Source organism: Lepisma saccharinum, chromosome 8 (genome assembly GCF_977018435.1).
Source record: "Lepisma saccharinum chromosome 8, izLepSacc3.1, whole genome shotgun sequence".
In the NCBI taxonomy this organism is placed as follows: domain Eukaryota; kingdom Metazoa; phylum Arthropoda; class Insecta; order Zygentoma; family Lepismatidae; genus Lepisma; species Lepisma saccharinum.
The window spans coordinates 4,068,983-4,082,264 of NC_139236.1; the positions used below are offsets into that span (position 1 = coordinate 4,068,983).

At 37.3% G+C, this 13,282-nt stretch overlaps 1 protein-coding gene across 3 annotated transcripts in view; it reads left to right on the forward strand.

The window, feature by feature from the left end:
• The window catches only part of wb (wing blister), an 849,362-nt gene that overhangs the window by 799,029 nt on the left and 37,051 nt on the right, over positions 1-13,282 (forward strand). For all 3 annotated transcript variants that reach the window (XM_083126284.1, XM_083126285.1, XM_083126286.1), the window contains one exon: positions 10,367-10,495. In XM_083126284.1, the coding sequence (XP_082982410.1) occupies positions 10,367-10,495 (129 nt within the window). The remainder of the gene's footprint in view (positions 1-10,366; positions 10,496-13,282) is intronic.

Below are 13,282 nucleotides of genomic sequence, written 5' to 3' on the forward strand. Positions count from 1 at the left end.
CATCATGGCATTTGGCATAATAAGCACTTAAAAATCTATGCAATGTATGCAACTCAAAACAACAAATGATGGTAATGGCTAAACTTACAGGGGTTCAGGGCGGGGTTGCCAGTCCTAAAGTTAGTGTACACATGGAAAGTATAGAATCACTGCTATCCCATAGACCAATAATCGCCACCATTATATACTAACTAAAAACATTAGAAAACCATCCCTACCCAATAAATAAACTATTAGAAATTCACACCGAAGAGACACACGACATACGATATGCTGCAAGAGACACATGTTGCTTGCAAGCGAACACTCAGTAATCAATTGAAACTTTCGAACCAAAGTGACACGACAAGCTGTACGTGTCTCATGTCACTTGCGTGTTGCTTGGACTGTGCCATTTTTCAATACCGTGCATTGTGTCACCTCAGTTTGTTGTTCGCATATGCACAGTAAATGCTTCATTCCAACGAGCTATATTTAGACTGTAGAAGTGAGCCCAACCGGATGCCTTACAACATGTTTGAAGCTCTAATTTGTTGATATAACAAAGTATTGATATGTACAATGTTTTAAGATTTAAACACAACGTTCTTTTCGCTTTATCAAGTTTTTTGATGCAGTTATCTGCTGTAATCAAACTGATTATGCTGAATATTTTTCAATATTTAACTTCATGAGTACATGTTCATTCAGGCATAAAGTCTTAAATACTGGAAAGATATTTAGCCCTTGGGATAAGGGCATTGACTTAAAAAAAAATACTGGGTCATGGTTTGTTTGAACGTTGTACAAAAGACACACTTTCCCAACATGGTCAAATTGACTTATCATTTGTTTTTGCTCTGTAGTGAGTAGTCTGTGGAGAATGCTCTCCAAGAAGTTTTGTATTGTACCAAGAATGTAGCAATGTACATCGCGTCGCGGTCGGTCGCGTTAGACACTAATAAAGTGTTAATTAACTGTTAGCACGTGTTGTTACTCCTTGTACCAAGTTACGGAAATATCTGCATTGAAGTTCAACAGGTTATGGGCCCAGATACGTTCCCACTGTGACCGTGAAATTTGGTAGTTTGTCGGAGTGCAACAGTAAGTGTCGTCGTTGTTTGGAGTACAACAGGAAGTGTCCTTTGTCTTCCTAACCGGACTGGTGAGAGTTTTACACTTTCGGAAGAAGCATGTTTCGTTTGCTGCTGAAGATGGAGTTCAAGACAACAGTAGACAAGCTAGAAGGTGCAAAGAACTGGCCGAGATGGAAACGACAAGTGGAGCTGCTGTTACGACACCACGATGTCCTAAAAGTTGTGGATGGCACGTGTACTTCTCCACAGGAACTTGGTGCTGAGTGTACTACGGAAGATCGACGTAAGTACAAAGCAGAGTGTAAAACATTCCAGAAGGCGGACATTATGGCTCAAATGATATTGGTGAATAGTATGGATGATGCAAATTCGGAACTTACCAGCACGTGTGATACGTCTAAGGAAATTTGGAACAAACTAATGTCAGTATATGAACAAAGTTCAGCACAGCGTTTGGATCGATTGTCAGAGCAGTTCTTCAATCAATCCAAAGATGCAGCGGAAGACATTGCAACATACGTGTCCAAATTACAGAGAAATTTTCGTGAAATGAATGACGAAGTCCAAGGTTCCAGGCCTGCTTCTAATGAGTCGAATCATGTCTACCTTACCTAGTGAATATTTTGAATTCAAAAGTGTATGGGAATCAGTTCCAGTGGAAGAGCATACTGTAGACAGGCTAACTGAACGACTTAGGCTAATTGAAATGAGACTTCCCAACAAGAGTAGTGACACAACAGCTTTTGTGGTAAAAAGTGATGATCCGAAGAAACACAAGAAACGTCCAGAAAAAGCGAAAAAGTGTTTTAAATGTCACAAGGTAGGCCATTTTGCCAAACAATGCAAGTTGGTGTTAAATAGATCAGTGAAAGTGGGCGTGTTCCAGAAGGAGGAGCCTTTGTGAGCTTTGAATCGAACTGTCCTGTTTCTGAAGTTTGGATTGCAGATACTGGAAGCACAGCACACATGACTAACCGGAAGGACTACTTTCTACAGTACCAAAAATTCCCAGCACCAAAGGAATTACAGGTGGGAAATAAAGCCATCATATTAGCACATGGCAGTGGTATAGTGAATGTGGAAATGTTGGTCAATGGTAGGTGGGTGAAAAATCATCTTCGTGATGTGTGGTATGTGCCAAATATCAGTAAGAATTTATTTTCTGTGAACTCCACTACAAAAAGAGGTTTTCTATTCTGTGCAGACTCCATGAAGTGTTTACTAAAAAAGAATGGTAAGGTACATGCATGGGGAAGTGTTACTTTAAGTGGTTTGTACCAAATGCACATGCGTGCATTACCCCCCAAAAATCCTGCTGAAGTGTGCTTAGTGTCAGCTTCCGATACATTGCAGCTGTGGCATGAAAGGTTGGTACACCAAGGTAAGCAACATGTTCGGAAGTTTCTAGTGCAGCACGGAATTGATGTAAAAACTGATGATCAGTTTTGTGAAGGCTGTGTGATTGGCAAGCAACATCGTAAAAGTTTTGGACAGCGGGTTACTCGTGCAGAAAATCCAGGTGAAAGAATCCATGCTGACGTGTGTGGACCAATGCAAACAAAATCATTGGGTGGTGCACTATATTTTGTTTGTTTCAAAGATGACTTTTCGAAATTCCGACGCGTGTTTTTTCTGAAACAAAAATCGGAAGTTGCTGCAAGACTAAAACAGTTTTTAGCTGAAGTCAGTGTTGCAGGTCATGTAGTAAAAGAATTGCTCACTGACTGTGGGAAGGAATTTGATAATGCGGAAGTGAAGGCTTTGTTGAAAGAAAAGGGGATCAATTTCAGAACCACCATGCCTTATACACCTGAACAGAATGGAGCTGCAGAACGTGAGAACAGAACATTGGTTGAATCTGGATGCTCGATGTTGCATTCAAAAGGTCTTCCAGTGAAACTTTGGGCTGAAGCAGTGAATACTGCAACGTATGTTCTGAACAGAACTGGACAACTGTAGAGAAGAAGACACCATATGAACTTTGGTATGGAAAAGACTTACCAAGTGTAAATCATTTGAAAGTGTTTGGAACAGACTGTTTTGTTCATGTGCCAAAGCAAAAGCGACAGAAATGGGACAAAAAGAGCATTAAGGGTCTTCTGATTGGTTACTGTGATGAAAAAGATGGTTACCGCATCTGGAATCAGAAAACTGATAAAGTGTTGCTCAGTCGTGATGTTATTTTTTGCACGGAAACAATTTTGCCAGTAAAAGAGTCTTTTGAAATTGTTTCACCAGTAAAATCAGTAATGTTTGAATCTACTGTGGAAGAACCTGATAGCCCTGGTAGTGAGTTTGCAAACTACGATGATACAGGAAACAGATGCATCACAGGAGATGTAACTGGGGGAAGTGAACCACGTTATGAATTGCGAGATCGTCAAAGGGTGCAGAAACCAGTGTGGCAAGATGGTTATGTGTTACAGGTAGATTGCTTAGAACCGAGCTCATATAAAGATGCCATGTCATCAAGAAATGCTGCAGAGTGGAAATTAGCAATGGAAGATGAAATGCAGTGTTTGGCTAAGAACCATACTTAGATACTAGTTGAATCTCCAAGCAATAAGAAAGTTATTGATAATCGGTGGGTTCCAAAAGTAAAGACCAAAGCAGATGGCAGTATCTACAGATTTAAAGCAAGACTGGTAGCAAAGGGTTATCTACAGAAGAGTGGGATTGATTACGATGAAACCTTTAGTCCAGTGGCTCGATTTGATACTGTACGAACTGTGCTGAGTGTTGCAGCTTGTGAAGGGTTGAAGTTAGCTCAATTTGATGTGAAAACAGCTTTTCTTTATGGTGAACTTGATGAGGAAATCTATATGTGTTATGACAATAAAAATATTACATTGTCATAACAACATTTGAAAATGGTTAGGCTAAATTCAAAGTTCCACATTTGTGCAATATTTATAATAAGTTAGTCATAACAGTTATTTTTGACTGGCAATATGAAAAACAAATATCTTCAATCATGTGTGTTCTTTCAGACAACAAAGATATGATACATTCAAATTTATAATTAAATTTATTCAAATTGTGTACATTTGCATTGGCTTCAAGGTTTATACACAAAGGTCAACTCTTTAAAATTGTTCAATGTTCAATGTGATGTCATACTTGGTATTTTGTATCAACATTCAAAAAATGGTAATTGTGATCAATAGATAAGTATATTGTAATATACATAGTAAAATAGCTATAACAGAGCAAATATGTACATTTACAACACAAACATTCAAGCTGTTAAGCACTTAGGGACAAAAATATAAAACAAAAACAATTGAAGATTGCACATACTAAAAAATCTGGCTTGAACTAGTGGCTCTGATACTAGTTGTCTGTGACTTTGTGAAGAGCTCAAGATGGAACAAGGATAAGGACAGATATAGCAATATGGGATAGTGATATATTTCTACAATAATTGTTGCTTTTAAAGCATTAAATGTGGTAATGTTATAATAACTTGGATGTTTAAGTTATATAGAAGCCTTTTATGACTTGAATGAACTTTGATCATGATATAATCGGATAAAGATTCGAAAGTTGTGGAATGACACTGATATGTATAAAAGATGCCATGTTGATTTTGAAGCAGTGAATAGGTATCCGTTTTCATCTTCCTTAACGGGCGGCTTGTAAATATTACAGTTCCTCAAATGAGTGCTTGGAGGAAGGTTGCATAGAGTGACACTTATATGGTCTACTTTTGGATGTGCTTTGGTCAGATGATGAATTTTGAAAACTGAAGCTCAGAATTGTGAATACAAAGACTTGCTTTATCCTGGAAGGAGATAACAAAGAGATATTTTCTTCTTATGTATAGCATACATAATTTGATGCTATTATAATTTTTGTTGTTTCTTGTTTTTATTTTATTTTTATCAATATAATAATTATAAAGGTATTTATTATTATTTGAACATAAACACTATTCATCAGTATATGTAAATTTAATTTCCTTTTCAATATAGCACCATAGCTACCTATTGTGCTGATACTGAGTTTGAATTATACTGACTAACAAGGTTAAAGTGTCAACCTGAAGGGTTTGATGACGGGACTGGTCGTGTGTGTAAACTAAAAAGGAGTCTTTATGGACTGAAGCAAGCACCTCGTTGCTGGAATAGACGATTTGTGAATTTCATGTCGAAGCATGGTTTTACATGCAGCAAAGCTGATCCCAGTATGTTCATTCGTAAGAAAAATGGAAAGAAAATGATCGTAGCCATCTATGTGGATGATGGTTTGGTTGCTGGCAATAATATTGAAGATATCAACAGTTTTCTCGGAACTCTAAAAGAAGAATTTGAAATTGTGGTTGGGTCATTAGATTGTTTCTTTGGCATACAAATAACACAAAAGGACGATGGTTCTATTTTTGTATGTCAAGAAAACTATACAAAGAAAATTCTTGAGAAATTTCACATGAGTGAAGCAAATGCTGTGTCAACACCTGCTGAAAAGGGAAGTGTAAATGCAGGGGAAGAAAACACACAGCAGTTAGTAGACAGTAGTGTGCCTTACAGAGAAGCAGTTGGCAGCTTGATGTATCTGGCTACAGTCACTAGGCCAGATATCTCCTATGCTGTTGGATTAGTGTCGCAAGCATTGGACAGTCCAAGACTATCTGATTGGCAAGCAGTGAAACGAATTTTCAAGTATCTACGAGGAACCACTGCTTATGGGATATGCTACAATTCAAATCATAATCCTGGGATCCTGGAAGCCTTCAGTGATGCAGATTATGGTGGAGATCCAACAACAAGACGCTCAACAACTGGAGTTCTATGCAAGTATGCAGGTGGAGCGATATCCTGGATGAGCCGGAAGCAGAAGTCTGTTGCTCTATCAACAACAGAGGCTGAATTTGTGGCAGCCAGCGAGGGAGCGAAGGAAGTGATATGGCTAACAAGACTATTGGATGAGATCACTCATCTGACAGGAATGCCCACACTGCTGGTGGACAATGCTAGTGCTATTAAGTTAGTAAAAAATCCTGAATTTCATAAACGCTCAAAACATATTGCAGTGCGTTATTATTTTGTAAGAGAAAAGTTTCAGGAAAAAATGTTAAATGTGGAACACATTGATGCTGAAAGTCAGGTAGCAGACATTCTCACGAAACCATTAGCAAAAGTTAGGTTTGCTAAATTATGTGGCTTAATGGGAGTGGGAAATGAAAAGTAGTGTACTTATTGTTATGTTAAAGTGTAACAATGTTTTTTGTAAAGGGAAGCTTGTGAAAGTTGTTTTTGAGGGGAAGTGTTGAACGTTGTACAAAAGACACACTTTCCCAACATGGTCAAATTGACTTATCATTTGTTTTTGCTCTGTAGTGAGTAGTCTGTGGAGAATGCTCTCCAAGAAGTTTTGTATTGTACCAAGAATGTAGCAATGTACATCGCGTCGCGGTCGGTCGCGTTAGACACTAATAAAGTGTTAATTAACTGTTAGCACGTGTTGTTACTCCTTGTACCAAGTTACAGAAATATCTGCGTTGAAGTTCAACATTTTTCAATATTTAATTTCATGGGTACATGTTCATTCAGGCATAAAGTCTTAAATACTGGAAAGATATTTAGCCCTTGGGATAAGGGCATTGACTTAAAAAAAATACTGGGTCATGGTTTCACGAAGGTTGAGAACCATTTCTCTAGTGTTTAGGTATTCACTTTATCCAGGCTGCAAAGTCTAGCGTATACAGTTTGAGATCAGTGCATATTATTTGTCACATGCACAACATGCCTCTCCCGAGTTTCAATAACTTGAACAAATTTTACAATGCAATTTATATATAACAATGTCTCTTGTTACATTTTTTCGGGTGACTAAAAAACTTATTAATGCAATTATATCGGTATCATCATGCACCTTAGACCACACAGCCATGGAAACATGCCTCTTGTACCACTCCATATTTATTCAATACTCAATCAAGTACAAATTGCCAACTCACACTCCCATCACTGTTCACTTGACATATGTCAAAACACACAAAGAAAATCACAGCAATGAACCCTTTAGTAAATTTGCCAAGCAAGTTTATTACTGAACACATACGTACACCAACTTCCTACCCAGAGTTAAAATCAAATTACTGTACACACATTGCGGACAGAATGGTGGGAACTCTACTACAAATAACAGAACATCCTCATGGCTGGTTTGCCAACCATTACACACAGAAACCTTGGTTGCATCACTATAATACAATAATTTGCCATGTCAAGTCCTTGTACCCAGAAACCATTTATAAACTGGTCACATTCGACCCAATGAACACCTATCAAGACTGATCATAGTGCAACACTGTGGAAGTACATATACAGATATAAAGCATACACAGGGTGTTGGAGAGTTAAAGTTTCAAACATGAGTACATTATTTTTTATGAAAAACTAAATATGCTGACCAAGGCAGTAATTTATTTTATTAAAAACATAAACTAAACGTAACGTTTCAACCTTCTAGCAAGGTCTTCTTCAGACTCTGTATCAAGTACAAAAGTAACAAGATACAAAAACAGGGCATTATATATACACAAACATTACTCCCTCCAGACTATTTAGAAAGTTGTTTGGAACTTTCTAGCAGGTGACTTTCACTTTCCAACTTTGCTTTCACCTAAAAGGCTAAAAACAATTACTCCCATGTAGAATGTGGTTGGACTTTTAATCTCACGCTCTTTTCCCTTCATTTTTCTTCCTTCTCCTCTCCTCTTTCTCTTTTGTCCTTTCCACTCTTTCTAACATCTTCTTCCATTCTTTATGACATTCTATATGATATTTTTTATGACGTTAAAAAAAAGCTTCTTACGTCATGTTCCAGCACTGCTGTTTGAACATAATCATGAAGCAAAAACAAACAAGTTTTACTACATGTATTTCTCACTAGATAGCAGCAATGTCACATAGCTGTACAGGCTACGCTGTTCGTAGACGTCATGCAACTGATTCACAGGCGAAATCTCTATTTGACACCAATGCATTTTCTTCTTTTGGAGATATGTAAACATATCATGTGTCAAGAAAAAAATCCAGTCACATGACCAAAGAATAGATACTTTTACCTGAATCAGATTTATTTCTGTAGGTAGGGCTATAAATGGTGCACACACTGAATAACATGAAACGTAATGAAACTTTGAACATTTGACTTTCAAATAATAAGTTACATACACGTAAGATTCTGTACGTAATAAAATGATTTGAGTTCAAAATCCCGGATTTCATTTTCAAACACCCTGCATTATTCCAATGTCCACAGTATGATGCTGTGAGATCACAATTGTACACAGGCCTCCAACAAAAATAAATTTCAGCCCCCAGTTCTCTAACCTTCATTCTTTCAGAACCCTCACCATACATTATGTGGATGATATTTTGTAATCCTGTGTGATCATAATCTTAATAGTGAAATGTTTTAAGATTTCTAAAGACTACAACTTGATACCTTAACCCTCCGTCATCCACATCCTCATAGTAGCACAAATGTCCCACATCCAGCACTCAGTGCCACCTTAATTATCGATGCAAATCGATGTTGAAATACACTAGCACTTTCTGGAAATCAGGCGAAATATATATGAATGCAAACATGCCCATTTCGAAAATTTTGATTAGGTATTAAAGGAAATAAAGTACAAAGGAATGAGAGATATTATCGCATGGAATAACAAACTTAGATTCTTGAAGCAAATGCACCAATACATTATTGTAAAAATAATAATAAAAATTGCCATATAATGATGGAACTAAAAGAAGAACTCATTATTCATAAAATTTTCAAAATAAATTGAAATCATACAACTTATATGAACTTATATGGACTAAGAAAGGAACCATTTGTTCCAAAATTCTCACTGTCAAAATCTTATTGACTTAAAGAAAAAGCAACAACTCGAAGAAACCTCCAAAATATTTTTCAAATATTCAAATCTCAATAATTTTCTCCTGCTTTTACCAGATCTGCAGAAAAAAGAACATACTGACTCAAATGAAAAAAAAAAAACACTTTCCGAACAATGTACTGTTGTTTTATTGTTCTTTTTTCCTCCACATTCATGGTTTGCATGCCATGGTTTAGGGTAGGAAACATTCCCGCACGATGTCGTCTAAGGAAAACTGATCACTTCAGAGGCATGTAAGCAACTGAAAGCACACCAGAAGAAAGGCGAGAAAGTCTCTATGTTTTCGTGGGAATAGTGTAGATAGGTTACCTATTGCTTTCCCACCCAGTATTGCTAGAGTAAGAGAAAAAATTCAAAATTTTTAAAGAAATGGCAGCACGCGGGTTATGGAGGGTTAAACAAAAAGAATGACTAAAATTGACTGACTAGGTTGATAGTCAAACAAGAAGGAGAAGAAAACAGAAATTAATAATCCATCCATAATTATATATTGTGATTATTGTGCACATTAATACATAATTAATTGATATCTCTGATCTACCTGCACACTAAGCAAGCACTGTAGCATTTATAACTCATATATTTTAGGAATATGAGTAATTAATCATCTTTCTTCTTGTATCAGTTCACTATAATGTCATCTATCATATTACTTTCTCTAGCTGGGGTGGCTACCAATGCAAGAAAGATGAATGATGCACACTCTTGTCTTACTTTACAAAGTTCTCAGTCTCAAGCACCCTCCTAACTCCACTCCCATTTCCAATATCTTCACAAATTTCACTATCATTATACCAGATTGTTGGGCTCCTCGTCTCTCACTATCCCCATCCACAAGTTGAACTTCTTGTCCAACTCTTTCCTCATACCAGCTGTAAGGCAGTTGTCAGAAATCAACTAGAACCGCATGCTCTGTCATTGCTTTCAGTACACGTGTTCGCGACTATGTTCAGAGTAATTGTTAGAACTTTTCCTGCCAAACAGACTGAAATGCATATGCATGTGAATGATACATGCATGGATGTAAATTTTAAAATATCTTGTACTAAGAATACTATTATAAATTTTGCATTCCATATTGTATATACCCTATTCAGTGTGATATGACTTGTATGTATGAGTGTAGTGTGTGTATATCTAAGCACATGTGAAATGAGTATATGTACTTTGTGTTTAATATATTAATGTATAAATTGTGCACATGGTTGAGTGTAAGAAAAGGCTCTGTATGGCCTTAACTCCACCATTTAAAAGATTAAGACAATGCTGGGCATGGTACTGTTTCGAAAAAGAAATAATTTAGAAAAAGGCTTTGGTGGGAGAAAATAACATTTTTATTGTGTGATTTCTGTAATTTGTAATGAGATTATGTTTACAGGGCAAAAAAGATCAACAGTTCTTCATGGCATCTTTGAGGAATGAAGATCTAAGTCTAACATTTCATGGAAAAAAACGCCAGGAAATAATTACTGCTTCAGATAATCTTAATGATGGCACCTGGAAAACGGTATGTATCACCTTTTAGCCAGTGCTCTAATGAAAATTTCTAGCTGGGGGTGGGGATGCTTGTGTGGATCAACTTGGAAACAATGCAGTAGGTGGGGGATGCTTATGCAAATTATCCAACCTGGGGGAGGGGGCTGCTATACATTTTCTTAACTGTTGTGTGTATGCATGTGGAAGGATTGCATCAAGTGTTTGATCAGAAGCCAACTGTCCTGTCCTGATATTTATCTCTCGTGGCTTTGTTCTATAGAAGAGTTAAAAATAAACACTGCTATTTGCTCAATGCGATATATTAACAACAGCACATTATTCATACACAAGTTATCCTTTAGCTTACCATTTTTCAAATACGCGGGTACAATCATCGGCTATAAAAATCGGACACCTAAATCCTGGAATACTCACTTCCCTTCATGGGGTTATGAGTGTTGCATAACTCCACAACAGAGTTGCTATTGATCATATTCTGTAGAGTTTTGCTGATTGCCATAGAGGGAAGTGAGTATTTTAGGATCTAGATGTGTCATTTTTACTGGAGCGAACTGCACGATCTGAAAAATTGTGAGAAACTAGGTATAACCACTGTCTACCCTGAAGATGAGAGTGATGTTAGCTCTTGAAAGCTCGGAAACTGTTCCAAAATTGACCTGGTTGATATCCTGCGATAATTTATTTAAAAAGTGAAATATTTGAGTATAATACTGGGGCCTATCCACAATCTTGGTCAGTGAGAAATAGTATTTGAAATATTTAGCACATGCTCACAATATTGCAATTGTTGCAAGAAAACAGCCACACTTACACAAGCATTTAAATAGTTTAAAAAGAAGCCATAAAAATTGGACTGACAGTAAAAGAAAAGAAAACCAAATATGTAAGGATGTAGACAGTAGAAACCCGAAGTACTACAAATGGGAGATAAGGTATTTGAATGAGTTAATGTGCCTATTATGCAAACCTACAACTGTTTAGCTGATTACAAGGGAGACAAAACTAAAAATATATGGACAGAAAACATGGATATTATCAAAATCTGATAAAACATTTCTTGATTCATGATAAAATACTATTCATGTTAGGGGGAATAAAAAATGTGGTTGATACTAAGAATACGTAAGTGAGTTACTAAAATAATTTCTGCGAAACTTACTTGTAAATGTCCTATTAATTTTGGTGGCCTCTGCCACCATCTGCTTGGGAACTCGATGCTACACTGTTGGGTTGAGTTCTGGTTCCTGTTGTTTCCTCGCTTACCACTAGGAGCCCTGGTGTAGCCAGTTTGTCTGCTGTGTATGATAGGTTTGAGTTGTTGCAAAAGTGGTATCCAAACATGATGTGCCTGACCACTGTCAATATTCAGATTGTGTGGAAAGTGCATAATTACTTCTCTCTCTTTGATTTTTGTGTCAATCAGTGTGTGCACTGTATGCCTGACTGAAACTTCGTTGATCCCATGTTTGTTAAACTTTTTTGATCCTTTTTGATTCCCAACCCACTACCGAACTAGCAAAGCACCTCAAGTTTAACAAACACAGGATCCAAAAAGTTTCAATCAGGCATACAGCGCCCACACCGATTGACACAAAAATCAAAGAGAGAGAAGTAATTATTAACTTTCCACATGATCTGAATATTGACAGTGGTCAGGCACATCATGTTTGGATACCACTTTTGCAACAACTCAAACCTATCACACACAGCAGACGAACTGGCTACACCAGCACTCCTAGCGGTAAGAGAGAAAACAACAGGAACTGGAAGTCAACCCAACAGTGAAGCATTGAGTTTCCAAGTGGATGGTGGCAGAGGCCACCAATATTAATAGAACATTTACAAGTAAGTTTTGCAGAAATTATTATAGTAGGTAACTCACTTACGTCTTCTTACTAAGAAAGATATATGGGCCAGTCAGGGAAGACTTGATTTGAGGATAAGAAATAATGAAGAGTTAACTGGAAGAGTTAATTGATAGACAGAACATTGTTACATATATAAAATTGCAAAGCATGTATAGAGACAATGGCTAAGATCAGATTTCAAAAAGGAAACAACAGGGAATATTGCACACACAAAGTATGGTATTTCCACATTGTAAATTTGATAGTTTTATCCAATTAATTTCAAAGAACTATTGCCTTCATTACCTAAGGATATGGTATCTTGAATGGAGTTGGTAGTGTGTCACTGCTTTGTTTGTTCGTGGGTGGGGTGGTCGTTGTTCCATTTCCTTCCATGTGGCAGTGCTGGTGCATGTTTCTTGGCTTGCATCATCTGCTGTGCTTTCTGCTGGCAGTTGTTTTGTCTACGTTTAGTGCTGGTTTTCTGTTGGATGATGACATGGGTTTCTTTGATGTTGTTCTCAGTGAGGGAGTTGGTTGGGTGATGTATGGATGTAGACCAGATGGAGTGCTTTGTGGTATGGAGGTGTTGTGAAAGGCCTGATCCTGGTGTGTCTTTTTTTGGCATCTTTTACATGTTTCTTGATTCATTCTTGAACAGTTTGGATCGTTCTGCCGATGTAGTTGCTGTGGGCATTGGCCACAGGACATGTTCTACTAGAGGAGATGGACAGCACAGGCAGACCAAGGTTACGGTGGATGGATTTTTTTTTTTTCATAAGTTGAATTTTTTATTTAAGTCCACTTTATGCACATTAAGGCTAATCGGGACTGGACCTACAGTTTAAAGTGGGATCTGAACCACTATGTGCTTCCACTGGATATTGAACTTGGGAATCCTTGATTACACGGTGATGACGTTACCACTGCACCATCAGGGAGGCTGGATG